We start from the raw sequence: 27207 nt of genomic DNA, 5'->3' as shown, positions 1-27207 counted from the left end.
TTCACTACTTGTTTCTTCTGTCGTACTAACTCATAAGAGGACAAAAGTTTCTCCGATTCCCCTTTTCCAGGGATCGGGTTTTGATGCAAAATCTCGGCTGCGTTCCGAATGCATTCAAACACGTTCTCACTTGTCGCTTTTTTGGCATGGAGATGGTACAGAAAGAGTTCCATAAGCTTTGTCATCTGGTAAACAAAGAAGGATTCTTTATCGAAGACTTCGAAATAAAGCGATAAATGAGAATAAAGGATTCGTTCATTGACTTGATCGAACACTAAAGCACTGGGCTTCTTGGATTTGCAGTAATTAAAAAGATTCTGGAAAATCGAAGCTCCTTTTTCGAGGTTTTCGAACTAGAAATAAGAGAAGCTCGACAGAGCCACGTTGATTCGAACAAAGTCACTCGTGTTGTCGTAAATGTAAAAATCGATGGTGTCTTTTTTATGGAATCTCAACATCGAAACGGTCCACGAAATAGAAGGCGCCAAACTCATTTTCAAAAGCATTTCAAATCCCAAATTGTCATACAGCCAAAACATTGTGGCGAGTTGACTATGTTTCTGCAATTCCAAAACTCCTACCCTAGTTGGATTGTTGAACAGGCAATGCACCGTTTGACCCAGGATCGCATATCCTTCAATCCAATCGCGATCATTTGGCTCTACAACCATCCAGCAAATCCTTTGCTTCTACTTTCAGCATTCGCTGTCTCACAACTTCCGCTCCCATCATATCGATGTTATACAGCGATATCAAATTGGCGGTTTCTGTGCGCGCGATCCACTTCGCTTTCGGGTCGAATTGAATCGTTTCCCAGTTGTGGCCTTGCAGGGAGCAGTATGGAATCGGCGAATCGAGCGTTCCATGGAGACTAACCGTTTCTGGAAGCGTGAATTGCTGCGAGAGAGAATGGGAGAAAACGGATTACCGAAACGGAGCGTGATTTGTCCACTTTGAATTGGTGAATGGGCGTTCGAATCGAATACACCGATCCATTGAGCAGAACAAAGCTTAGCATCTTTCCCGCGTGAGGCAGTTTGATGTTGGGGATCTCGGAGAAGTCCAGAGAGGAAGGATCGTCGATGGGAGGCAGCTCACCGAGATTGCGAAGCTCTCTGAGAACCGAATCGAGAGCGGATTTGTCTTTTGTTTGCAGGGTGGAAGCGATGGAGCGGCAGAATGCAAGCTGAAGACTGTTGAGGGGAAGCGGATTGCCCTGGTAGCTGACCTGATACGAGGGGGAGATGGGGAGAGGAAGGTATTGGATGGAGTATTCGAGCGAGTCGATGGGGATCATGGCGGAAGCAGGGTCTTTTTCCCACCAAGATTTGGGGAAAATGGTTTCGAGAATCTGGGTAACGGGAGATTTCTCGGGAGAATCAGAACTCTTGGGTGATTTGCTGAGGATTAGACTGGAATGACGTTCACATACGAAGTGGATTTCCGACTTGGAAGTTTCTTGGGCTTCCATTTTCCCTCCACTAGCTTTATGAAGAGAGGGTGCTGTAGATGTAATTCGGAGCCAAGACACATGGAAGACGAGAAATCTAGAGAGAATATCAAATTATTAGTACCTCCTTTCTGTCCACTACAATAAGCGTCATTAGGAATAGTAAGATTCTTAAAGCTAATAAGATCAGAGGGTAGATGACTAGAGATAAGAATAAGCAATAGCAACAAACTCCTCTTCCTCATTAGAAGTATCACTTAGGTTCATCGATTCAAATTGGCCATCCTTTTTGAATCTCTTACACTCCAGCTCTAAAGGATGTTCATATAATCTACATATGTTGTATCCATTATGTGCCATACAGTTCTTTAACGGGAATGCTCCTTTTCTTCAATATTCCAAATCTAGGCTTAGGATGCTCAGTCTCCTTCACCTCATGATCCTCCTTGTCCTTATCCTCCATAATAGAATCAAATTGAGAAGGATTAACACAAACAAAAAAATTAAGCAATCGCAAACACGCTTTAGTCTGAGTCCGAATCCGAATCCGAATCCGAATCCGAGCTGGACGATGAATCCGAAGAAGACGCCTCCTTCTTTTTCGGCTCCGAGTCGGAATCCGAGCTGGACGATGAATCGGAATCGGAATCGGAATCCGAGGAATCGGAGCTCGACTCTTCCTTCTTCTTTTTCTCCTCCTCTTCCTTCTTCTTCTTCTCTTCTTCCTTCTCAGACTCGGAATCGGAAGAATCGGAATCAGAATCAGAAGAATCGGAGCTCGACTCCTCCTTCTTCTTCTCTTCCTTCTTCTTCTTCTCCTCCTTCTCCGACTCCGAATCGGAACTGGACTCCGAGCTCGATTCCTCCTTCTTCGCAGCCTTCTTCGCCAAAGCCTTGCCCTTCTTCTTCTTCTTTCCATCCGAGTCCGAATCCGAGTCCGAATCCGAATCCGAATCCGAATCCGAACTAGAAGAAGACGAAGACGACGAAGACGAGCTCGCTCCTTCCTTCTTCAGCGACTTCTTCTCGAACTTCTTCAACGCGATCGGCGAGAGATCGTCGCTATCGATGTCATCCAGATTGTGCACATCGCGGATCTGCGTGTCCGACTCCGTCGCCACGTCCTCGTCCAGCTCCTCGATGTCCAGCTCCTCCTCCTCCTTCTTCAGCTTCAGCTTCCAGGCATCTTCGTATTCCTTGTACTTGTCACGGACGTTCTTCTCTTTCGGCTGCATGACACACATTCCACACACAGTACCTTGAACGACTCGAACTCGAGGATCTGCGCATCCACGTTCTTCTTCTTGCTCTCCACCTTCTCCATCCAGTCGTTTCCGTACTTCAGAAGCAGCTGCTTCTTCAGCTTGAGCCAGTTCGCGATGTTCAGCTTGTCCACGAGGTACATAATCGTAGTCAGTTCCACCTTCACGTCATCGGGAACCTTATCTTCCTTCAGAACAGACTTCTACCGATGACTTTGAAAAGAAGACAATTACGTAAGCTTTGCGCACTTTTTCGACCATGGGATTCAGCACCTCGATCATAGCAAGAGTGTTCTCACCTCTCATACGATAATTAATGTTATCAAGCGCTTTCTGCTTTTTCTGTGTCATTACATAATACTCAATCTCCTTCAGCTTCTGTTCCATGCTCTTATTTAGCCACTCCACGTACTATAGGGATTAAACCAAATGACAAAACACACGCTTTCCAGATCATCTGACAAGGATTTCAGGCATTCCTTGCACTCCTCCTTGTCAAAGCCAGAGGATCGCAGCTTGAAAAACGCAGCGGCAGCAACTTTCTTAATACTACCCGGCTGAGCAACTAGGAATAATCCACAACTCGAGCGCGCGTACTGATTCCAGACATTACTTTTTGCAATACAAATACAACAAAGAAAATGAATGTCCATTTCAGATTTGTGCCCCTGCGAATCCCGCGGTTATTCGCGTACTTAAGCAAGGAAGTCAATGACCTAACTCCCTAAAGTCTTTCTTCCTCCTAAGAAGATGAAACTAGTTTCTACACATGCCATTCTCTTCTTAGTGCTGCTATTTTGTTATGTACGCTCTGTAACCCTGATTTCTAAACACAACAGACGACGAAAGTGTAGGATGTTATGGCGTGCCCATCACGTTCAGGATAAAATAGCAGATCATCCACACGCATTTGACACAGTGGACACTGTGACTGTCGAGGTGGACGTCAACCTCATGCTTATTGGATTCGACAAGCTCAATAGCGATTTTTCCTCTGTCAAAAATGGGATTCTCGAAGAACTCAACGATCAGAAGATTCAGCGCTTCCTTCAAGTCAATAAAAACACCATTCGAGAAAGGGAGGAGAGTCATGTTCGATACAAGATCCACTACCACTTTATCGACGTTCATCCCATGGTTCAAATCTACCTTTCTCAATTTATGAAATCATCGATTCGAGACATCGACATCAATCTCGTCAACGTCAAGGTCATCAATCCATACGATCTCCTCAACGAGTTCCGCGATCTCTTTTCCTACATCCACTCAAACTCGAATATGCCCGTCCCGAACAGCAATGACCTCATCATTGTGGTCATGAATAGCCAATTGAAACTAGAAGGTCGGTATGGCTTCTCCACCGAGTTTTCCTACAACGAGCAGCAAAAAATGATCGACGAAATCTTCAGAGAAAACTCCGAGTTTGCTATCGGAGAATTCATCTTTCCCTTAACCGAACCCATCACTTCCAACGACCGATACATGGAAACTCCCGAGGAAGAGGGAGTGCAGATGGGAGGAGGATTGCACGGAGTGGAGGAACACCCGATTTCTGGAGTTCCCGATTTCTCCACGACTTTTACGGAGAATTATTGCGTGTTGGATTGGAGAGAAATGTCCTTTTTGTGGGCACATTCCAAGTATTTGCAGCTATTGGAGCAGGATCCGCGGGGAATGTATCGTTCTTCGCAGGACCGGGTTCGTCACAATTTGGAATTATTGCGGGATTCGTACGATAAAAAGGAGCAAATGCGAATTCTGTTGATGATGAAACAACTGTTGAATAATGATTTTATGATGAATGATGACCTGGTCAATTTGGTGGAAGGAACGTTTGTTGTGAGTGATTACATTTTGATCAAGCAATTCTTGTTTATTGATGTGAGTGCGGGTCCCTTTGAATGGGGATCGATTCACGATGATTCGAATATGAGAACGAAGTCGAGTTTTGTGTGGGCGAATGATTATCAAGACGTTCTTTCTTGTTATGATCGATTGAGTGACGCATTGATCGACCACGTCAAGAGGGTTTCGCACTTTGTTTCCTTGTCTTGTGTATCGAAACAAAGCGAATGTGAACATGATTTGTCGGAAATCCAGCGAATTCAGAAGGTTGTGACGATGGATTCGTCGACGACCACTGATTTATATCGGTGTCTCATTTCATTGATTGAATTGGAACGCAAATACGAAAATAAGGAGAGAAAGCTGAAGTTTAACGAGCGGAATGGAAGGGAGATGGAAGTGATCATTCGCCTCTCGCGCGAAATCAGCGATTTTATCGCGCACTTCGTCACTCCTCCGTACGTTTTGTCATCTTTCGATTCCGATTTCGATACTAATTCCGATTTTGCTTCCAATTCCATTTCTATTTCTACTTCTACTACTTCTTCTTCTTCTTCTTCTTCTTCTTCTTCTACTTCTAATTCCAACTCCAATTCCAATTCTAATTTGAATCTTCTTTCCGATGATTCCACGTTTTCTACGTTTGAATATCCCATTCCTTTCGAATCGATTTCTTCTTCGACTTCAGCTTCAGCTTCGTCATCCCCTTCCAAATCGAATTCCAATCTTCATTCCACTTCCCAATCGAGGTTTGATTCGAGTTTCCACTTTTCCTATAGCTCTCGAATCGGTTCTAGTCCTTCTTTTGATTCCAAAGCAGGATCTCAATTCCAACCCGGAATTGGCGTTTCATCCCCTTCGAAATCGAATTCTGAAAAAGCTCCGTTGGATCTCCATCGAAATCTTCATCACATCAGCTGCGATCATTCGCAGCAGCTTTACCGGCTGGCCATTGATCCGAACGCAGCCGCCCACATCCACACGAAGCACGACTTGCAAGAAGCGTTGCATCGAGGCGTGTTCGAGCCGTCGGTTCCCAAGAAAAAAATCCACTTCCAGGTCAATTATTTTACCCGCGAGGAATTCGAGGGAATCTTCACAGTCGACGAGAACTATTTCGATTTTTCCATTTTTCGAAGCGAAGTCGAGAAGCTGAAGCTCGCTTCCCAGGAGTTTTACTTCTCCTTCCAGGAGTTTAAGCTCGAGAGAGAACCGCGGTTGCAGACGGCTGTCCTGCGATCGGTCAGTTCCGCGATTATTCCGCACTTGAACAATAAGAAGTCTGTGTTCCCCATCCAGCAGACCTATCTGAACTCTTCGGTTCTTTTCGAAGCTCTTCGGGGTTCTTCGAATTCGCTCTCGAGCCACGACGTTCAGATCTACATTTTCTGTATGACTGACTCGTTGAAACGTCCGATCTTTTTGGACAAGAGCAAGCAGGTGGTTTCTCATTCGGACGGCGCGAACAATTTTATTTTCGCGGTGCAGAACGAGCGAGTTTCGATCAACGCTCCGTATTTCGTGAACGGAATCCCGATGTATTACAACCTTCATAACATCATGTCGCCACTCCTCGAAAGCGTTTTCGAAATGCTCTCCAACACGCGGCTGGCGCTCTATTTCGGAGAGAAGGTCCACACGAACGTCAAACCTCTCATTGAGGATTGCATCCATCGGCCGATCGGCTCGGTGGACGGAATTTTCTCTGCCAACACGATCTACAGCGAGTTCCACATCGCGATTCTGAAGCGTAGCGAGTTTATCATTCATTTGCAAGTGGCTGTCGATGAGTTTGATTCGTTGATTGAGAAGATGAATGCGTTGCCGATGATGGAGATGCATCAGGAGGTGATTCAGGAACTGCACGATTCGTTCTTGGATTCTTTGAAGGAGATCGAAGCTTCGGAAGATTTCCAGCTGAATCAGGAATTGATGAAGAAGACGAATTTGGTGCTGGGGCAGCTTCGATGGATGTGGGAATTATTGCAGCAATACCAAGTGGAGAGCTGCAAATTGAAGGTGGCTCCGATTGATTATATGCGCGTGTTGTCGCGTTCTGTGATCGTAGGGACTGTTCTTGCGGTAACCTATGCGATTGTGACGCAGAAATCGAGAAAGAAGCTGAAGGAATTGTAAAGAAAACGCAGTGAAACAAACAAGCAAACAACACAAAGATTGATTGATTAGTATGGTAATGATTACTTGTATAGTTCTGGAAATACTCGCTTTAGAAAGACTGTTTGTTTTGAAAGATACTCTTCAATTTGATTCAATTGAGACGTTCGTTTCTCCATCACTTTGGATTTGAATTGTTCCAAAAGGGCTGCGTCGTCTTTCGAAACCTTCTGCGTCTTCTCATCGATCTGCGCCATTTCTTCTTGGTGATGAGCCACACATTTATCCAGAATTCGCTTTAGAACGATGCAATCCGCATGCAGCGACAGAACCTGCTCCGATCTACGTTTCATCACTCCAATCGATGATCACTCAATCGTTTCTTTGTCCATTCGATCCAAGAACGAATCGATTTGCTGCGTGTTCGAATCAATTCGCGACTGCAAAAAGGGAGACAGAAGATTGGCTGCAAACTTCAGCGAGACAGTGGGCAACGTGATCGAATACTCCACAATCATATCTTCGTCGGTTTGTTTGGATCGCTTGCTTCGTTTCGCTCTCGGCTGCGCTTGCGAAACGTTTTCGCTTTCATTTTGATTCTCTTTGTGGGTTTGCTGCTCGTTTTCGCTCGGATCGGCATCCGAACTTCGCCTTTTCTTCGCCGATCTCAACCGTTTCATTACCTCACTTCGCTCTTGCTTTGTCCAGATCCAATCCGACGGATTTGCTCTCTCCAGTAGAGAGGGCTGCAGGGAAAGCGAGCCGTCTTCTGAGACTGTGCAGAGAGATAAGACGAGTAATTGAAGTCGAATTTGATCCGTGATGGAAAGGGAAGCAGAATCCTCTTCGGATTCGATGGAATGGGCGATTGCCTCGCAGGATTCGGCGAGAGAAGAGTGGTCGTTTAAAATAAGATAATGAAAAGCGTGCTTGTAAAGGATGGAAGAAGCAATGGAATTGGATAAGAAACAATCGAGAAAATGGGACGGCTCTCGACTTCCGATTTCAGTATCATCGGAGTTTGGATGTGCATTTAATTCATTTGGTGGATTCGAGGGATTCATAGAAGAGGAGAGGGAACGCTTTAATTCCGTTGAAGCTACTTGAATCACGCCATTCAAATCACAATTCTACAAAAAATCTATATAACACATGATATACGTAACTCAAGTAAGGTTCCCGCGTCAAGCAAACCTCGGGTGATGCCACTTCTGTTTTAAAAGGATTATTGTTTAACACTATTTTGGTTTCCTCGTCTGCAATATAAAGTGTCTATCCATAATCGAAACTAGCCACTAATACACCATTTGAATAATCCTCGAGTGAATCTACTTCTAGTGAACATTCTTTTCCACTCTGTAAAGCGTTTATGAGTGAATTAATCAGAGAAGGAGGCAAGTTGAGAGAATATGCAAACTCGCTCGCTTCTTCCTCTGTATGATTCTCGTATAATATCTAGATAAGAGGGTGAGTAGAAAAAATAATACTGGAATCATAACAGGTAAGGAAAATATGATAGATATGGAAAGTGGATTCAATGGGTGAACTAATTTTCTTTCTTGTTTATAGAATGTGTTGATGTGGTGGAAACAAGTGAACTAGAATGAACAACAGTTACAGCAATAGGACGCTGGAATTACGATAATGATTATTGATATTAACGTAAGCATGGTGTTTTGATAACAATGTACTGGTCATTCTACTCACAATTGACATTGTTGGAGTTTAAGTTTAAAAAGCATTTTTACATAGTACGTAATTTTCAAAATAAATACTTTTATCTTCATCTTATTCACAATTTTCAAAACAGCAAAACTACATACGTAACTACAATTCAGATATAGTAAATTCGGCAGTATCACCAATTACAAACAATAATATCGCCCCATCAAACACAAGGAATGCGTAAAAACTTGTTACACCCTTGTTTCCACCCTTTTCTATGCAAACATCACACGAGTATTCCATTTCGTCTTTATGCTTGAAAGAATTTTGAGTTGTTAGCAAATTCACGGGAATTCGCTTATTTTCCGCCACGTTTCGGAACCGATCGGCTCCTTCAAATCTGGGATTTCTCATTATCTAGGACATATTGGATCATGTCTAAGTAGCTTTTGGCTTGAGTTTGGGATCATCATGTAGTCCATATAGTAATGTGGAGATTCGAGACGAATTGTTGTTTCTCAACGAATTATCGTCCGAATCCCTAAATGAAGAAATTTACGCTTGTTCTAGCGAGATCCTCGGCGAAGTATCAGTTTAGTAGAAATAAATAAGCCGCAGATTGTGTTTTTGGTGGACGTGGTTCGAATGCGAGAATCCATGATTCCACTGAATGTATTCGATACTTCAAAAAAGATATTTTTGGATTTTCTGTGCATTACAGCCGAAAAAGTGCGTGACGACGATCCCGGCGTTCTCCGCGTGTATGATGTATGAGTGCAATTCCAACTGCTTGATTCGAATAGATCACCTCGAAATGCAACAAAACTCACACAGGTCTTTCGTTCTCGTTATTCAAAGGATGCACTCTGGGCGAGGTGCGTTCAGTCCGTCAAATCGACGCTCCAAACGGTTCCGCGAACCCCGATATCCATCTTCTTCACCTGGAGCTCCAGCTAAGCGACAAGCGAATCGAGTTTTGCGCGAAGAACCGCGTAATGCATGTACTCTCATCTTCCGTTTGATCATTTCGAATGCGATCATCTACCTGCTCTCCAAGCTGTCTACGCAGTATTTGAACGCTCCGCTCGTGCTGAAGAACATCGACGTGGAGGATCTGAACCGCTTCTCGATGCTCAACGACCTCGATTCGATGTGTCTTCTCTATTCCTCCCCCTCCCAGCAACGCGAGCGCGCCGTTGGTTTCCCCGTTTCCCCATTACCTCCAGTTCTCCACTCTCTCCACCGCGGTGACCTCGCAGTACAAGGAGCGAAACGCCCAGCTGGAAGCGGCGCTGCGCGCGACGGTGGAGGAAATCGAGTACCGAATTCCCGCGGTGACGCTGGACGGGATCCAATCCGACATCACGTCGCAAGTGAACGTTCCCGCGGTTTAATAGTGTGTGATTTGTAGAATTCGGAGCGCGTGATTCTGGACCATTTATTGGAGATGGAAACGCGTCGAAACGAATCCGTGAACCGAATCCTGCAGAGCGCGAATTCGGTTGGAACCGAGCTCGTCGAATTCGAAGAATGGCTCTACAAGCGAAACGCCAAGTTGGGGGCGATGACGCATGCATTGCGCGCCATCACGCAGGAGAACAAAAGTCTCGTGCAACAGCGAGAGAACCACGGGAGACTGCAGCAGACCGTGCAGGTGAGAACCGCGGGGATGTTGGGGATGTAGACGCTCATCGCGATGGTCACGCTGAGCCCGGAAACCGCGGGGATTCTGAACGATGTGGAGGGAAGTCTGCGCAAAGTAGGCGTAGAACCGCGGGACGAGGAATAGTATTTCGAGGAGTGTGAAAAGTGGGGAAACCAGGTGCAGAACGGGGGATTGGACGAAACGCTCCGCTCTCTGCCTCCCGCCAATTTTCTGCTTCGCCTCCAAAATGCCGCCAGCGAGTTGCAACGAATCTCCGTGGCGTCCAATCAGACGCTCTGCGTAGGATCGGATCCCCGCGGGAATGCGTAGAACTATCCAATCAGCTCGCTCGCTTCCGTGCGCGAACGAAAAAGCGAAAACGTGGAAACCGCGAAGCGTTTCTTCGACACGACCGTTTCGTCGCTGAAGGGCTGGATTCAGAGACTCGGTAAAACCGCGGTTATCGAGGCGTGCCGGCAGATCACGTGCGTCGCTCCGCTGCTTCGGATAATCGCGGAATTCGTTGCGTTTTGGCGGGAAATCGAGGGTAGAGCGAAGCCATGGGCGAAGATGTCAAGCAGACGATCATCGACACGCTTTCCCGCGGTTTTATATCCTGTTCAAATTCCCGCGGTTCTTTAACCCCACGAGGAGGAGGTGAAGAAAACCGTTTCGGAGATCCAGAGCCGGCTGGTGGGCGTTTCATTGATTGTGCGAGGTAGAAAAAACTCCCGCCGAGCGAGAAGGGCGAATGGGACGCGTTGCGATTGGCGGGAATCGCGTCGGGGAACGAGGAGATGAAGGAAACGCGGGAATTCTACCGGGACGGCGGGGACGAAATGGGCCAATATTTGATTCCCGTGGGACTGGAGCGGTTTTTGGCGTACCTGCTTCCGGTGAGCGAGCGAATCGAATTGATGTGCGTGGAGGTGTTTGGAACCGCGGGGAAGCCGAAAGAGACATTGGAGAAACGTGGAATCGACGCGTCGCTGAACCAAATTCTGAAGTGTGTGTCGGTGAATTTGCATTCATTCATCGAAAACGAGAACCAAAGTCCGTTCTTGTTTCAATCGCAGATCGATTTATTGGAGCTCGCCATGCAGCACGGCGGAATCTTGATGCGGAACAGCGTGTTGTTCCGATTGTGTCTCTCCGAGAAGCAGGAAATCGAGGCCAAATGGGTCGCCTTCGCGCGCGAAATCAACCGGCACATCCAAGAAACCAACGTAGAACCGCGGTACTGCGGCGTGCTGCGGCCCGTCAAGATTCTGCCGTGCGTGGCGGACCGGATCGTGGAATCGGAGAAACTGCGTACAGTGGTAACGGGCCGCTTGAAGCAAGCGCTGGACAAAAGCGGGCCGATGAACAACCGAATGCGCGAAATCCACAGCCAATTGAACCAGACCATCCCCAATCCCGCGGGAAAACCCCCCGCGGGGGAGGCCGCATGCGATCCCCTCGCTCTCTTGGTGGAAATGGGGAAGGCAGTGCGCGCCAAGGTGGAGGAAATCGCGGGAATGGGTCCGAAATACACCAATCTGATCTTGACGGAAAACCTCCAATTTTTGGAATCCACGATGGAACTTCGCATCATCGACGCGCTGAGCGGCGAAGTGCAGGCGTGGCGAGCGGCGTACGAAGAAGTGGGGATTTTGGCGGGGTTTTGGGGGCTGATGAGTAGGCGGAATCGAAGTATTTGGACGAACAAATTCGGTATCAATTCGCGCGGTTTAAGGAGTTCTACGATTCCACGAAGCAGCATGTCACGGCGGAATCGGAGGAGCAGCTGTCGTTCTTGGTGACGAAGCAGGCGTTCGCGAAGAACGCGTCGCTGGGAAATGTGAAGAAGCCGCTGCGGAAGCTGCGGAGGCGAATGGAGAAGCATTTGGGAACGAGTTCGGCGCTGCTGAATCATTGCTGGAAGGAGTTGACGAGGGAGATGGTGGACATGGCGAAGGATGTGAAGATGTGGAGAGATAAGTGGTATGAGGGAGTGAGGATGAGGCCGGAGCCGGATGAATTGGAGTATGAAATGAATGACTTGGGTCGATCGATTTGGAGTGTTTGTTTCAAAGAGTTGTGAGAATGCTATTATAAAGAAGAGGGTTGAAGGTAAGAATGGAGTCATTTTTGGTGAGGGAAGGGAAGTAAAGGCCATAACCATCGTTTCCTCAACAATCATAACTCATCATGTTTCCCATATTCCAAAACATTCAATTCCACATCCTCTTTTCCTTTTCTACTTCCAAAAAAAGCCAATTATTCTCCCCCTTCGTCAAATGCCTTCCATCCTTCCTATTTCCTTGCATACACACTCCCATCTCCCTCCCATCCATTTATATAAAAACAAACAATCACTCTTAATTCATCTCAATCTCCCACTCTCCAGTAACCTTCACCAAGGGCTTGCGGATCGTAATCAGCTTCTTCTCCTCATCTCTCACAAACTCCACGTTTCGCACGGTTCCATTCTCTCTCACCCGGATCACTACATGAAATCACTCTCCTCTCCTCCTCCGCCTACCCTTCGGATTCAACTCCGTTCTCACCACAATCCTCTCCACCTCGTTCACATCCTCAAAGCTTCCCTCCACTCGCACCGACCGAATCACGCCATTCTCCATTTCCACTTTCATCCACGCGAAACGCTTCGATTCGAAACCCCATCCATCCCGTTCATCATGATACACCCATCCGCTCGCCTTTCCGCTCTCATCGCTCACCACAAAGTACGAAAACGGGTCGAATCGCATCGAATCTGCGCTCCGACGCACTCGCATTTGCCGCGGGACTACGCTTCCCGCCCTCTGCAGCACCACGATGTGTTCCAGCGGCGCCTCGATCCACTGCCTCGCTACATCACACCTCCTCCCCGCGGGATACCGCCTCCGCGAATCAGAGAACCGTCGAACACGCTCAGCCAATCGCCTTGCGGCACGTACACGCTACCGTGAACCGCGGGGAAGAGCCCTACTTGACGGTCCGCGCGTTCTCCTGGACGACGGGCGCGACGAAGACGGCGTCTCCCGCGAGGAAGGCGGTCTCTTCGTCCCGCGCGGCCGCGTCGTGAGCGAAGGACCAGACGAGCGGGCGAAGCATCGGCGCGCCGAAGCGGTGCGCCTGCCAGGCGGTGGTGTAGAGGTAGGGCAGCCAGGAGTAGCGGTCGAGGACGGCCTGGCGCAGAAGAGAGAGAGTAGGGGCGGAGAAGGTCCAGGGCTCGCGACGCTTGGTGTCGATGTGGGCGTGGGCGCGGAAGAAGGGCATCCAGGCGCCGAGCTGGTACCAGCGAATCGCCAATTCCTAGATTGCAGAGCGTGGAAACGAGGAACCTCGGAGGGGTCTTTGAAGAAGCCCGGGACGTCGGAGCCGGTGAAGGGAATGCCGCCCATGCTGAGGCCGAGCAGCATGGGGACCACGGCGGCCAAATGGTCCCAATTGGCCATGTTGTCGCCGGTCCAAATCGCGCTGTTGCGCTGCGAGCCAACGAAGAAGGAGCGAGAGAGAACGAAGGGGCGTTGATGCGGAGAACGGCGCTTCTGGCCTTCGATACACGCGTTATGGTAGTAATAGCCGTATCTATGTGTCAGAAATCGGGGCTTTTTTGACATGTTGTGCCATTCGCGGTGTTCCTGGCCGGCGAGATTGACGCAATCGCGGGGCATCGTGACTTCGGGGCTGTCGAACACGGAAGGCTATCCTTCAGAGCGAGGAACCGCGGCAACCTCGTTCATGTCGTTCCAGGTGTAGAGCGAGTCGAGCGATCCCTCGTAGTTCTGCGGGAGGAACTGGTCGCCCCACCACTGGCGAACGCGGGGATCGGTGTAGTCGGGGTAGTTGCTGGAGCCGGGCCAGCACCATCCGTCGTAGACGGCGCCGGTGCTGGTCTTGATGAACCAGTCCTTGGCGAGGAGCTCGTCGTTGATTCGATAGCCCTTCTCCTTCTTGACGTGGGGATCGACGACGGTCACGAGCTTGTGCCCGTGCTTGGCGAGATTGCGGACCATCCGCGCGGGGTCGGGGAAGTTCTGCTTGTCCCAGGTGAAGTACTTCTTCCCGACGGTGTGCTCGATGTCCAGCCACACCACGTCGAACGGGAAGTCCAGCTCCTCGAAGCGCCGCGCCACCTCCTCCACGTCCTGCTCGTCCAGATAGTTCCACCGCGACTGGTGGTACCCCAGCGCGAAGAACGGCGGCAGGGACGGGAACGACGTCAGCGCCGCGTACTGCTCATACACCGCCGCTAGCGACGCGCCCGGCAGGACGAACAGGTCGACCACGCCCGCCTCGGAGATCCACTGCAGCGACTGCTGCGCGTTCTCCAGCGGGTACACGTCCACGAACGTGTCCGTGGGGTTCAGCCACAGCACGCCGATCGACGACGACGCGCCCAGCGCCGCCACGAACGGAACGCTCCCGTATCTACGATCGAACGCATTAACCAGGCAAACAGCGCCGTGTTGCGGTGTGTCTCGTATTCGAACACGTCCAGGTTGAAGAGACGGTACGGATCCGAGAACGCGCCGCCCTCGCGCGTCGACTGTAACCGCGGGGAACAGCTGTGCTCGGGGAGGCCGTAGAGCGCCACCGTCGAGTAGAACGTCATGTCCACGCCCACCGACTAGAATTGGGGAAACCGGGGAAACCTACCTGCGGGCCGAAGGGCTTGGAGTCGGTTTTCCCGCCAAAATATTCCTCCCACGCGCCCGTTTCGTCCTCCTTCTCCGATTCCGCGGGGGATTCGGGGCTTTCGGGGGCGTTATCGACGGTCACCTCCATGGTGGTTTCCACGGTTTCCACGGTTTCCACGGTTTCCTCGGTTTGGCCTTCGATCGTGCCATCGGCGTAAATAGCCTTTCCGGCCTCGGTGTAGTCGACGATCTCCTTGGTTTCTTTGGGAGAAGGGGTCGGCTGGGTGGAAACGGAGGCAGCGGAGGGGTTGGCGGCAGTGGGTTTTTGGCGGGTGACTTCAAAGTAGAAGAGGTTTTTGTCGTTGAGAGTGAGCTTCAAGACGGAATCGATGTAGAAAGAAATGTGAAGCGGGTTGTAAGTGATTTCGCAGCGAACGTGCTTGTTGGGGGACTCGAAGACCACATGATCGGCATCTTGGATCGAGACCACCATCGATTGCTCTTGCGAATATTCTGTGTGAGGAGGAAAGAATCAATATTACCAGGAATCAAAACATCCGTTGCCTCAAAACGACGACGGCCATTCAGAGGATTCTGCTCAGAAATATGGATACGAATGAGATCGTTGGGAAGAATCGTAGCCACCAAGTCCAAGTCTGTCGTCTGTTCTCTGGATGGAACCAAAGTCGCCAGCAGCTTGTTGTCTACCATTTTCACAGACTCAGGGTTCACAGTGTACTACAAAAAAAGAAACGAAATAGAAGGTTTACGGCAAGTTTCATAGGTTTTGCACGGTGTCTCGCACAAAATCCAGACTGGGCGCACTTCTTGAATTTGTTCTCGTCCACGCTCAGAACAGCTGAGATTAGAAGAGCACACACCAAGATCCTAAAGCAGCTCATCTTCTACACTATCACTTGTTCTCACTACCAAATCTACAATTCTCCTTTAGAAAAGAGGATAATTCTGCAAAAGCAACAACCCTTGAATCGCCCCGATTTCTGGAATTCCAAAACTTGTTGTTTCAATCAAACAGAGGAAATGACCAACTCCCAGACCTTTACAACACCCTCATCATCACACGTAGCGAACTGGTTTGTGAAAACCGGGTTCCAGCGAATGCAGTTCACATCGCAATCATGCAGTCGAACATGCAGCTCGTCTATAAAATCTCCCTTCGCAGCTTCCGTCAAAAAGTGCATTTCGTTATCTCCCCCGGCGACCAGCACGCCGACCTCATTCCAATCGATCGAATAAAATGGATCGGCGTTGTCTCCTCCGTTCAGCAAAAACTTGTGCGTTTCTGTGCTATTACCGATGTTGTCTTCATAGAAAATGAGTTTCAAGCCTACCTTGCACTTCATTCCAATAGATCACCTTTCCGTTCATTCCGCAAGAAATGAATTCGGATTCGATTTGAGTATCGTCCGAAACTTCGATTTCATCCATTCCGTCGTCCTCGTCGAGACCCACTCCACTAATGATCTGTCTCGTCGGCTCTTCTTCCGTCTTCTGCTCGCTTATTTCCTCGTTTTGCGTGCGTTTAAATGCTAAGCCCCACACCGTTCCATCGTGCGCTCGTAATGTGTTAATGTTGGAATAGTCTTCGCCATCGTAAAGCCACACTTTGACAGTGTCGTCGTAGCTGCAGCTGTAGAGATTGTTGTTGCGTGGATTAAACCGTACGAACTTCACGTCCTGGACATGACCTGAAAGAACACTGACGCAATCCATTTCCTCTTCTTCATGGTCCATTCCCCACACAATGATATTACGGTCTCTGAACGATTACAAAGAGAAAGCAGCTAGAAACTACCTGGACGTGCTTGCAAGGAGCTGGCTGTCATGGCTCCAGCACACATTCTTCACTTCGTTTACATGGCCTTCCAGCATCGTGAAGAATGTCCACTCACCGTCTGTTTTGTGATATACGCTAATATTGCTGTCAAAACTCGCCGCCGCAATGTAACTACAATCAAACAAGGAAACAGGATCGTACTTGCCATCTGGAGACATTTCACACGATCGAATCGTCTTTTTGTGAATCCCATCCATCGTTTCGATCACTGCCCAAGAATCTCCCATCCGACCCCACAGTTTGACCGAACGGTCCGAACTGCACGTTAGCAACTCGTTACCGTCTGGACTCCAAGAAACGTACCACGCTACTCCCTCATGCGCTTTAAAGCTACTGAGCAAACGTACAGATGGCATAAACCTCGAAAAAGAAAAACAATACCAAAAAACGGGATCCCATCATTTACAGCATGTGGTTTATCAAAAGTCATATTTTCTTGATGAAAAGCAGAGAGGCCAACGCAGTGAGCTCCTCCTGTTATTGGGTCGATGCCAGTATTGATGAAGAGACATCGTGCCCTTATCCAGACAAGTTTACTGTCGATTTCTCTGCTTCCTTTGAAAACTCAAGAGAGGATTACATTCTCGACAGTAAGATAGGTGGAGAAAGAGATCCCTTGTATAAATTGCGTTGTTGTTTATATCGATATTGTGTCGACCGCATTGATTCGCTGGTGACTGAAGAGCTGAATCATACAACTGGCAAATGTGTGTTTTTGATAAAAACTTTCCTCCGTTCTGTTACATTGTACAAATGTGCTGCAGCGAGCTTATTTGTAGAAATTATAGCAACAGCCGTGTTTTACCGATATCTTTATTGCTATTGGACTCTTCGACTTATAAACATGTGCAGGAGGACATTTTCACTCTGTCTCCCTATTGTCATGAAAGCCTTGGTTTCGATTTTATTGAGGTGAACGAGCTGACTGGGAGCAGTGTACTTCGTGAGAAAATAGAGCACATGAAACAAAGCGGAACGTCGAAGCTAGTTGTGTATCTCTACCAATCAGATCTCCAAAAGCAGGAAAACATTAAACAAATCATCGATTATTGCTTATATTGCAGAGTACGCAAGGTGTGATGATGGCATGTAGCAACACCTCGCTTTTGAAGTAATCGCGTTGGTGGAATGGTCCTGTTTCCCCGAAGAGTTCGGAAACCTGCTCCAGCGCTCGATCACAGCGAACTCGCTGATCCAGCCGCTGCTGTTTCCGAGCTCTCTACAAGTTTCGATTGTTTGTTTTGCTGTAAAAAGTAGCTACTCAACAACTTATTCACAAAACTCATAATCGGAAATGCACTTCCACTCTTTTTCCCATCCACCTTTCTCTCCCAAATCAACGCTACCCTCATCAACTACGATTTCTCTGTTGTTCCTTCACGATTGAATTGATGAATAGATTTGGTCGTGGATCAAATCCATCAAATTCGCTATTTGGCGGTTCTTTTCCTACCAATCCGCTTCGTCTCTCTGTGCATTGATCATTCAGAGACAGTTGCAAACCCAGGAAGACTCCAATCCCTCCGAACCTTCTTCGAAACGCCCCGTTCGATTCGAGTTCGATTGTTATTCGATAGAAAATCGAGAAGGAGAAGCAGCGATACGATCTTCGGCACATTCCAGCGAATTCTGCCGTGTAAACCGCGGTTCTTTCGATGTTCATGTTCCAGATCCGCAGCCAAACGAAAATCCTTTCTCTCCGATCACCTGAAATACATCCAGTCGATGAACGTGTTGAAAGGACTGGAGGGAAACGACATTCCCTCCATCAAAGAATTCCAAATTCCAAAAAGCCGCGTTGTTAAATACGACGAAACAAAACTCGCCAGATTCATCGATAAGCTGCTTTTTCTCTGGGAATTCCAGCCGAAACTCGTCGAATTCTATTCGAATCTACTAGAATCGTTGGTCGGTCATTACAGTTATCGCGAAATGTTTCCACGTTTCCTCCAATTCACATTCCAGTTATACTTTGTTTTCTTCCCCACGTCGATTTTCGTCCAGCGAAACGCACAAACGCGTCGTTTCGTCGTTTCAATCCGTGCAGGACGCTTCATTCTTCGATCGAATTCTTGACCACCTTGAAGCTCTTCTCGATGTTCCCATTTTTCCTTTTGGTTTCATTGTGTGTATAGGACTGTAAAATCGCGTTACACCCCACAATCGAACCTTTAAAAGCGCAGCTTCAATCCATTCGAGAACATTTGCACAAAGCTCCCGAGCCGCCCATCGAAAAAAAACAGGAAAAGAAAGCCCTCGAAGCGGTTTCGTCGTATCACGAGCTTCGTGCTCATTTTAAAGTGGCTCGAATTCGATGAGTTGAACGTAGAAACAGCGGGAAAGTTCGCTTCGCATCAAACCCTCCGAAAAAACCTCCTTTTTCTGTATTTTGGAGGCATTGGTCGCACTGAGTTTCCCCGAGAATTCGTTTTTGCATGTCGACTCGCCTCCTACACGCAGCGAACTTCATTTATCGAATCGAAAGCAGGTTGTTGAAGGTTTGCTGTATCCAGAATCGTATTTCCCTTGTTCTTGCTGCAATTTTGATGGGTCCAATGGGTCCAACAAGGCGAATACTCAGACTGACAAGGCTTCGAATACGTTTTCGCGTCCGATTCAAAGCAGCCAGGACGATTTGGGCATCTTGTATGGACTGTTTAAGGATTGGCCGAAAAGCGTGTTGGTGGAAGACGCGAAGAAGGCGTTTTTTGGAGTGTTCTTGAAAGAGGATAAGAAGGCGGATAGAGAAGTGGTGGAGGCACGATTTTGGTGTTCGGTGCGATCGTTGGAGTTTATAGGAATGGTCGCATTAGATGAGAATGAGACGAAACTGACGAAACTCGATTTTGCTCTTTGAAGTGTTTGTTGAACTCAGAAAGTGTGAAAGGAAAAGAAAGGGTGTACACGACAGAGTGAGTGAGCGAATAGATCGAATAAGTTAATTTAACAAAACCATTGAAAGTGTAAAGTAGAGCGGAATACAATATAATAATGGAAAAGTGAAAAATAGAATGGAACAAAAGTGAATAGAATAGTTGAATAAAAGAACAGCATCGAGACTTCTCAGCGAGTCACCCACACTGGTACTAACTCGACTCGTGATGACTTAGCTTCCTAGATCGGACGGGTTAGGGCGCTTTCCATCAGATATGGCCGTTCTCATTTTATTATTATTCAATTACCTATTTAAATATCACATTCTTATCATCACTCATTCACTCACATATTTTGAGTTACATTTCTGATTCTGTATCAACTGGAATCCAGAACAAATAGTATTTGTGTGTGTTTTCAAACAAACAAAAATGCAAACATTCTACACATTTAGTATTTACTTCTTCAAATTCACCAAGAACTTCGAGATTCCTGCATTGTTAGGAACGAAAGTTTTATCACCTTCGTGCCAGTTCGCAGGACAGACTTCTCCGTGTACATCACTGAACTGAAGTCCCTTGATCACACGGATCGTTTCATCCACACTACGACCAACTCCATTATCATTTATATAAATATGACGGATTTTCTGATTCGGATCGATCAAGAACAATCCTCGGAAAGCTTGAGCATAATCCAAACCCGATTTATCTTCATTGTATACTCCATAGTTCTTCATCGTCTCACGAGTCACATCCGAAAGCAACGGAATATTGATAAGACCACCCAGTCCACCCTCAGAACGGGATGCCTTCAACCAACTCAAATGAGTATAAGGAGAATCTCCAGAAATTCCAAGCACCACAGTGTTCACTGCAGCCAACTTGTCAGCAGCATCATTATAAGCAAATATTTCGGTGGGACAAACGAAAGTCCAATCCATGGGATAGAACAACAGAATTACCCACTTTCCCTTGTAGTTATCAAGCGAAATATTGGAAATTGTTTCAGTTCCTTGAGCTCCATTCAAACAAAAGTTGGGAGCAGTTTGACGAATCGTGACGGGCATTTCTTAACTTGGGTAAATATAAATAAATAAATAAATACTGAATATTAATGTAGAAAGATGGCTCATTTTTGTACAAAGAAAAGGTTGGGAACAAATGAATGAAACTCCCTTCTTTTCTCAAGGATTCTGAATATACAACAATCGAATAGTTTATGAATGACTATGTTGAAAACCGAAAATAGAATGAATAGTAGAATAGAGTAGCCACACAGAATCGGATACTTTGTAGCTGAAGAAGAATGGAGGAATAGTTCGTTTTCTGTTGTTTTAAATGTCGTGATGAGATCTAAATGAAACAATTTCATTCTTGTGTAGTATTTCTTTTAAGAAGTTGAGGTCATTCTCCCTGCAACTTATAATTCACAAGTATTATTGATGAAAGAAACAGTAAGTGCATTGAATTACCCTAATGAGCGATATCAAGTGGAATTGTGAACGAAATAGTGAATACTCCAATAATGGGTGATGATATGTGAACAGAGACTAGACATATAGCTAGAATGTGCTATCTATTCGTGGTATGAAATGGAAAATTTGGACATTGAAATATGCTGAAATGAGTGTAGTATTAATACAGTGGAAATGTGCATTAAGTAGTGTCCAGTGTGGATATCCACTGTTGGTTACTAATTATGTATTGACAAATACTTATTTGGTCATATATTACAAGTCCATACTTGCCAATATCTACTTCATAGAATAAGGAACTATTGCTCAAATATACCACACAACAATAAGGAGATATAATGGTGAAATAGCATTACTACTGATATCACCAGTACAAGGTCTAACTCCACTGAAAGTAACCAAAACCTTTAGTATCTCGTAGTAATCTAAATGTAATCCTTCTGCAAATCATTAGCGGATACAATCAATCTTTGTTTACTCTGGTGGGAATGATTCTTTGTTAGCTTTGAATTCACGATTTCATTTTTGCTTTCCTCCAATATCTATTATGAATAGAACTATTAAGAATTCAAATCATCGATTGAAATGAAGGTGGAGCAAATCAGAACAAAGCAAACATGAAAGAAAAACAGAATGGCAATCATAACTTATTGCAATGATACTACGATCTTTAGAGTATTTATAAGTTTAATAGAATCGTGGTGTAGATAGTATAAATGGTCGTAATTCTCCTTGTCTATTCCACAATGATCAGAAATGATATCTGTATTCTGTAAGATCATGAAAACACAGAATAAAAATAGAAAATGGCTGTCGCAGTTCAAGAAATGAGCTTATTGCTGTCACAATCACTACGTCTATAACTGGTAAAAAAAGAGTGTTCATGTTTCTTCTCTATGCCTACTATTTGAATGCTATAGGTTTCATTACTTTGAGAAACGAGCATTTATAGTAATAATAAAGTAGTTAATAATTGGAGCGTATTACGCGAATAAACATGACCGCCTTTTTCGCGCCAAAATTACCATAAAAACTATAGACCATTTGTCGGCAGTAATAATATGCTTTTATGCCATTCTTTCCCATGGAATCCGGGCTAATCATGACACCACACGTCGGCAAGGATCAAATTTCTGCGCAAAGCCACGCCAATTACCAACTACTATGGTAAAGAGAGACAAACCATACACTACTCCGTGCTCATTTAAGGCTCACCTAGTAAAGGCACGTTCGAATGGATCAACTCGTACAAGTATCGGAAACTCTACATCACTTCTATGACTGTCCTGTTCACACCCAATCAAGTCATGTTCAACAATGTGAATTCTACGAATGTGGTCACAATATCGAATGACGAGGAGCTAACGATTCCTCCTGGATACTACATGATCGGTCAAATCATTGCCATCCTCAACACCATGACCGATACTATGTTCTCGATATCTACGAAGGCTTCGAGTTTTGGGTGTATTTATATCCAGTCCACACATCATTGACTTCACCAATGCTCCGGATATTCGAGAAATCCTTGGTTTGGAAGGACGAACGATCATTCTACCCGCTTCGTTCTATGGATCGAACGTGATTGATATCACGCGAAATCGTCAAGTGATCCAAGTGTACTCATCGATTGTGCGTTCCTCCGATCTGAAGATTGCCAATCAGAACAACAACCTGCTCACCACAATGATCATTGCCGATCCCGAGGTTAATTATCTCCGCACCATAGAAGACATCTGCATTCCGATGATAACCCGATTTGACCGATTGATGTTCCTGTTCCGCGATATGGATGGTAATATCATGCGATTGAACGGCGAATTCGAACTCCAGTTGACAAGAGAAGATGTGTACGATCAAGTGCCTTCCTCAATTCTACCGATGAACCAGTTGAGTATGATGGAAGTGTTCGATAATACTACGAAGAAGGAAGTGAAGCTGGACAATCCTCTGTCATTCGATCGATGTTCCATCTCGTCTGTGTCACTCTATACCGATTTCGTGTTGCACAACGTACCATCCGATCAAGTGATATTAATCGATGCGGGGACATCTCCACACGAGGTGTTAATACCCAGAGGAGCCTACGATATCGAAATGATCATTGCAATGCTGAATGCGAGTGATGCTTTGTTCGAATTGGTGTATAGCGGTGAGAATGCATTCCACATCACAGTGAATCATTTCTGCACGATCGATTTCACTCGTGCTCCCGAGATCCAATCGATCCTCGGATTCGAATCGAGTGTGCTGGTGAAAGGACTGGAAAATCCACGGCAATACTTCCTGAGTACCTCGTGTAACCAGATAGTGGTGTTGGCGAACGGCGAGACCTCCCTTGTCCTATCGATGCCTACTGATACTACACGTTCTCCCAGTTCATCGAGGCTGTGGGCAACGAAATGGACAAGGTACTTCCCTCGTATCGATGCCGATCAATGACAACAACCAGGCATACTTGGTCTCCGAGAATGCTCAATCGGTCGACCTGAGTGGTGCATCCGACATTGCGAACATCCTGAAGCTGGAAGGCTTACTGACAACTACTACTACTGTCGCGAGTGAACCCTACGACATCACGAATGGCATGAGTGTGATCCGAGTCTACAGTAGTATCAATGCTCAAACATTCGGTCTCAAGAGTCCGCTGATCGATAACCTGATTCATGTATCGATGGGACTGAACAACATGATCACCTGGGACAACCTATCGATCGATGTGATTGAACAATCGAACCTGGATTCCATTGATTGGGTACTGACAGACGCGAATGACCGTCCGATCTCATTGAATTCCAATGTGTACATCTCATTCACGATATCTTGGAAGTACAACTTCAGTAAGGTATTCAAGAAGATAGATAGATAGATATCAATGTCTATCTTCTATACATATATCTGAAAAGTAATAGTTTGATTGTTGCCTCCAACAAATAATCAGCCAGATATGTCTCACAGCTTGATATTGGACAACTACTCATTCCCATAGAGTCCATTCTTATGGATTTCAGCTTTATCATCAACAATACTGATATCACTATTAGTGAGTAATTCTATTCATCCTAATGAGTTGGGAACCAAAGCATTTCACTTTCATCAACCAACTCAAACAGCAAGTATTATGTATACTATTGTTATTCATCCTCGTAATAGAACAACATTGTGAATCACTTTGTATCCCTATTGAAGTGGTGTACAATTCGATCCTTCCTTTAAATAGGAGATATTCTGCATTATTTGGCAGGTGGGGGATACTATATGGGTTAGAATAAGGGATAGTATTCTCTGGCAATATAACAAACTCTGATAGGTTCAGAGTGCATCAAAACGACAAAAACTGGACACCAACTATCCAAAAACCTAGAAACAGTGGAATATGAATATATCTCTATTTGTTCGTATAAAATATATTATGTATTCTACCTTATTTTGCTCAGTTCTTCAACGACACACCCACCTTTCTCACAAACTCTACTATTCGATTCTACTATACACATATCACATATTATTACTATAAATGATAACCCAAAAACTGCTTATCGCTAGCTTTTCCATTTTCATTCCTATCATCATCTTCTACATACCCTATTTCTTTCTATCCCATCTAGAGTAGATTCCAAATGAATAGAACGAAAAACAAAACGCTTCCACTGGAAACAACACTCTTCGATCTATTCATTCCACAATATCCCATTTCCGTTCATTTCCTTCCACTTCACAGTAAAAACAACTCCCTCCCTATTCGAAATCTATTCTTCCACTCATACCCAATTTCAACACTATTTTCACAATTGCACAATTCCTGTGTATTTTTGAAATCATTTGTTTTACAATAAAAGCTATTAGCTTCGTCTTACTGGGTTTGAATGTATTCAAAATTTGGAATTGGACTTGTATGTCCTGTCTTTTGTTTTGTTTTGTTTTGGGACTTCTATGTGTTTTTGTGTGTTGTGTTGTGGGAGTGTAAGTATTGTAGCTGGGATGGGTTCTGTCGTCAAGTTGGTGTGTTTGAAGAAGCTAGTGTAGTGTGCGCTATCGTTACTTTGACTAAACTGTGTGTGTGAAATATGCATCGTGAACGCATTCAATACCATAATGGCGGTGGACCCTGGTTCCATTTTTGCTGTGTGGAGTGTGTTCCGAGTGAGGAATTTCTGTACTTCAAACTGTGTAACGTGGCGAACCCATTCATGCCATGTGGGACCGCGGATACATGGAGATAACTTGCAACGTGGGAGGTATATGGTACAGGCACGACGTTCTTGCCTAGGATATCTGTTCTGTTTCTCGTATTTTCATTTTCATATTGTGATGTGGTAGAGTGTGGTAGAGAGAACGGATTTGCGATGAGTGAAAGGGCAAACTATGGGAGCAAGACCTGTAGGTTTGTAGAAGCGGAGCGTGTGTGGAACTTGGGAGAATGGGACAAGAAGGCGGAGTATGCGAACTGCTGTGGGTACGGTCCTCGCCTCTGATTGATGCGAGCCGAGTGAACTGGAATGGGCAGTGGGAGCAGGCGAGTTCCAAGACGGTGCAGTTGTGCATTTGTGGGTCTGTGGAGCATGGGAAGGTGGAGGTGTGCGTGGTGCGGGCGTGTGGGAAGTGGTAGAATGGAAGAGAGGTGAGGTGCGTGGCGGTGGTGCGCCCCGCGGACGAAGCGGCGGGGTAGCCGGAAGGGCACTTGGGGCAAGTGTTGGATACGAAGTGCGATGTGGACTAGTGGGGCATGATCACGGATGGGTGCAACGCCTATCAGCAGTGGGAATCGATCGATCGATAGGGGACGGGCTCCTGCCAGCCCATCCTGCCGATGCTGCGCTGCGTGGCGGGCGATGGGGCGAGGGACGTGGCGCTGTGGACGATGGGAGATGGGAAGCAATCCACGATGTACTGCACGAGCAATGTGGGCGTGGGCGAGGTGATCAACGACCCATTCGAGCCCATGAACATCCACATCGTGTTTGAATTGGCCGAGGCCACGTTCTCCTATCCCACCACCGCGATCTCCATCTCTGACTACACCATTGAGTTCGCCTTCGCCATTCAGCCTTCGCGTTCGCCTTCGATGGTTCCTTCCCGCGGTTCTGCGAAGGCACGCACGCTCTACATCAATGCCAACAGGTTGGTGTCCCGAAACGGCCTCCCCTTCCCCGCGGAAACCCTCATCGCGACCTTCTCGACCCGCGCCGGCGTTCGGTTGGCGTTCGGTTGTGGCCTGCTCGGATTGTGGAGAGCGCGATTGGTATGAGGGAAGTGGAGTAGGCGCAGCGCAGCGTGTGTGTGCAGATGGAGGTTCCCTGGAGCAGTGGCATCTCCGATGAAGCCCCGATGGATGGCCTTGATGGGCAGCAATGTGCAGAGCCAGTTCTTCGAGACGCGCTCCGTGTTGGTGGCGGGCGCCATTGTGAACAGCGTGATGGCCATCAGCTGGCGTGTCCGCAAGGGCGCCTCCTGGTCCGCCTTCGCGTCCTTCTCCGTCTACCGCCCCGTCGTGCTGCTGCCTGCCTGCCTCCCTCCCTGCCTACCTCCGCGCCCGTCGTGCTGCTGCCGCCTTCGAAGCCACGCAGGTGCGCTGGGTCTGGTGGTGGTGCGAGCTCTTCGTGCAGGCCTTGGTTGGCTCCCACTCCCAGCTCTTCGCCGCCGACGCGCTCCTCCAAGAGGGCGACGTCCAGCAACCCGAGCTCTCTCTCTCTCTCTCTCTCTCTCGATGCGTGCGTGGCCTACTGGGTGCGCGTGGCGCTGTGCTCCGCCGCGTGCTCCATCCTCTCCGAGGCCTCCTCTCCCATCACCCTCGCCGCGTATGTCGTCGCGCCCGGCGCGGTGCAGAACCTCGAGGTGGCCGCGCTCTCCTCGACCTCGCTGCGCGTGCAGTGGGCAGAGCCGGCGGAGCTGGGCGGCGCCAGCATTCGGTACTACGTGGTGCGACGCTCGTGGATGGCGTCGATGGCCGTGATCCAGAGCGAGAGCGAGAGCGAGAGCGAGGTCGCCAGCACGAACTGCTTCCTGGACCTGCAGAGCGTGCAGAGCGTGCAGAGCGTGCAGAGCGTGCAGAGCGTGCAGAGCGTGCAGAGCGTGCAGAGCGTGCAGAGCGTGCAGAGCGTGCAGAGCGTGCAGAGCGTGCAGAGCGTGCAGAGCGTGCAGAGCGTGCAGAGCGTGGCCGCGTTCAACGGGTATCTCTCCCGCCAAGAGAAGATCCCCGCGGTTCTGTATGCGGTGTGTGTGGAATCAGGCGGAGGGCATTGAGTGGGACTGTGCGATGGCGATTACCGGATCCTTCCATGATCTCTGCACCGCCACGTGCGAGCTTCGCGCTCCCGCGACTTCCTCCTTCCTCCTTCCGCCGAACCGTCTGGTTCCCCGCGGGACGCGATGTGTGGGACGTGTTGGA

General features: G+C 47.2%; 5 protein-coding genes; 1 reads left to right on the top strand and 4 right to left on the bottom strand.

Moving 5' to 3' along the window:
- Positions 1 to 1974: 1974 nt before the first annotated feature.
- GSBLH_T00004910001 (uncharacterized protein) lies at positions 1975 to 3341 on the bottom strand (the record flags this gene model as incomplete). XM_013043890.1 has 5 exons in its annotated part: positions 3310 to 3341; positions 3156 to 3277; positions 2947 to 3123; positions 2709 to 2915; positions 1975 to 2679 (listed from the first exon to the last, which is right to left on the bottom strand). The coding sequence occupies exons 1-5, from the start codon at positions 3320 to 3322 to the stop codon at positions 1975 to 1977; spliced, it is 1224 nt and encodes a 407-aa protein (XP_012899344.1). The 5' UTR covers positions 3323 to 3341.
- A 7201-nt stretch (positions 3342 to 10542) lies between these two features.
- On the top strand, positions 10543 to 11875 carry GSBLH_T00004909001 (uncharacterized protein; the record flags this gene model as incomplete). XM_013043889.1 has 3 exons in its annotated part: positions 10543 to 10675; positions 10705 to 11625; positions 11664 to 11875. 3 exons carry the CDS (start codon positions 10543 to 10545, stop codon positions 11714 to 11716), a joined length of 1107 nt encoding a protein of 368 aa, XP_012899343.1. The 3' UTR covers positions 11717 to 11875.
- A 467-nt stretch (positions 11876 to 12342) lies between these two features.
- GSBLH_T00004908001 (uncharacterized protein) lies at positions 12343 to 15103 on the bottom strand (the record flags this gene model as incomplete). The annotated part of the gene is made up of 7 exons (XM_013043888.1): positions 12343 to 12470; positions 12507 to 12927; positions 12962 to 13282; positions 13312 to 13674; positions 13705 to 14401; positions 14431 to 14600; positions 14630 to 15103. The coding sequence occupies 7 exons, from the start codon at positions 15101 to 15103 to the stop codon at positions 12343 to 12345; spliced, it is 2574 nt and encodes an 857-aa protein (XP_012899342.1).
- A 1319-nt stretch (positions 15104 to 16422) lies between these two features.
- On the bottom strand, positions 16423 to 16824 carry GSBLH_T00004907001 (uncharacterized protein; the record flags this gene model as incomplete). Its single annotated transcript, XM_013043887.1, has 2 exons — positions 16423 to 16579; positions 16610 to 16824. The coding sequence occupies 2 exons, from the start codon at positions 16822 to 16824 to the stop codon at positions 16423 to 16425; spliced, it is 372 nt and encodes a 123-aa protein (XP_012899341.1).
- Positions 16825 to 19505: 2681 nt separating this feature from the next.
- GSBLH_T00004906001 (uncharacterized protein) lies at positions 19506 to 20411 on the bottom strand (the record flags this gene model as incomplete). XM_013043886.1 has 1 exon in its annotated part: positions 19506 to 20411. One exon carries the CDS (start codon positions 20409 to 20411, stop codon positions 19800 to 19802), a length of 612 nt encoding a protein of 203 aa, XP_012899340.1. The 3' UTR covers positions 19506 to 19799.
- Between the last annotated feature and the right edge of the window lie 6796 nt (positions 20412 to 27207).

This window comes from Blastocystis hominis (assembly GCF_000151665.1).
Source record: "Blastocystis hominis, Singapore isolate B (sub-type 7) whole genome shotgun sequence assembly, scaffold_8".
Classification (NCBI taxonomy): domain Eukaryota; class Bigyra; order Opalinata; family Blastocystidae; genus Blastocystis; species Blastocystis hominis.
This window is presented reverse-complemented; position numbering and strand designations above follow the sequence as displayed.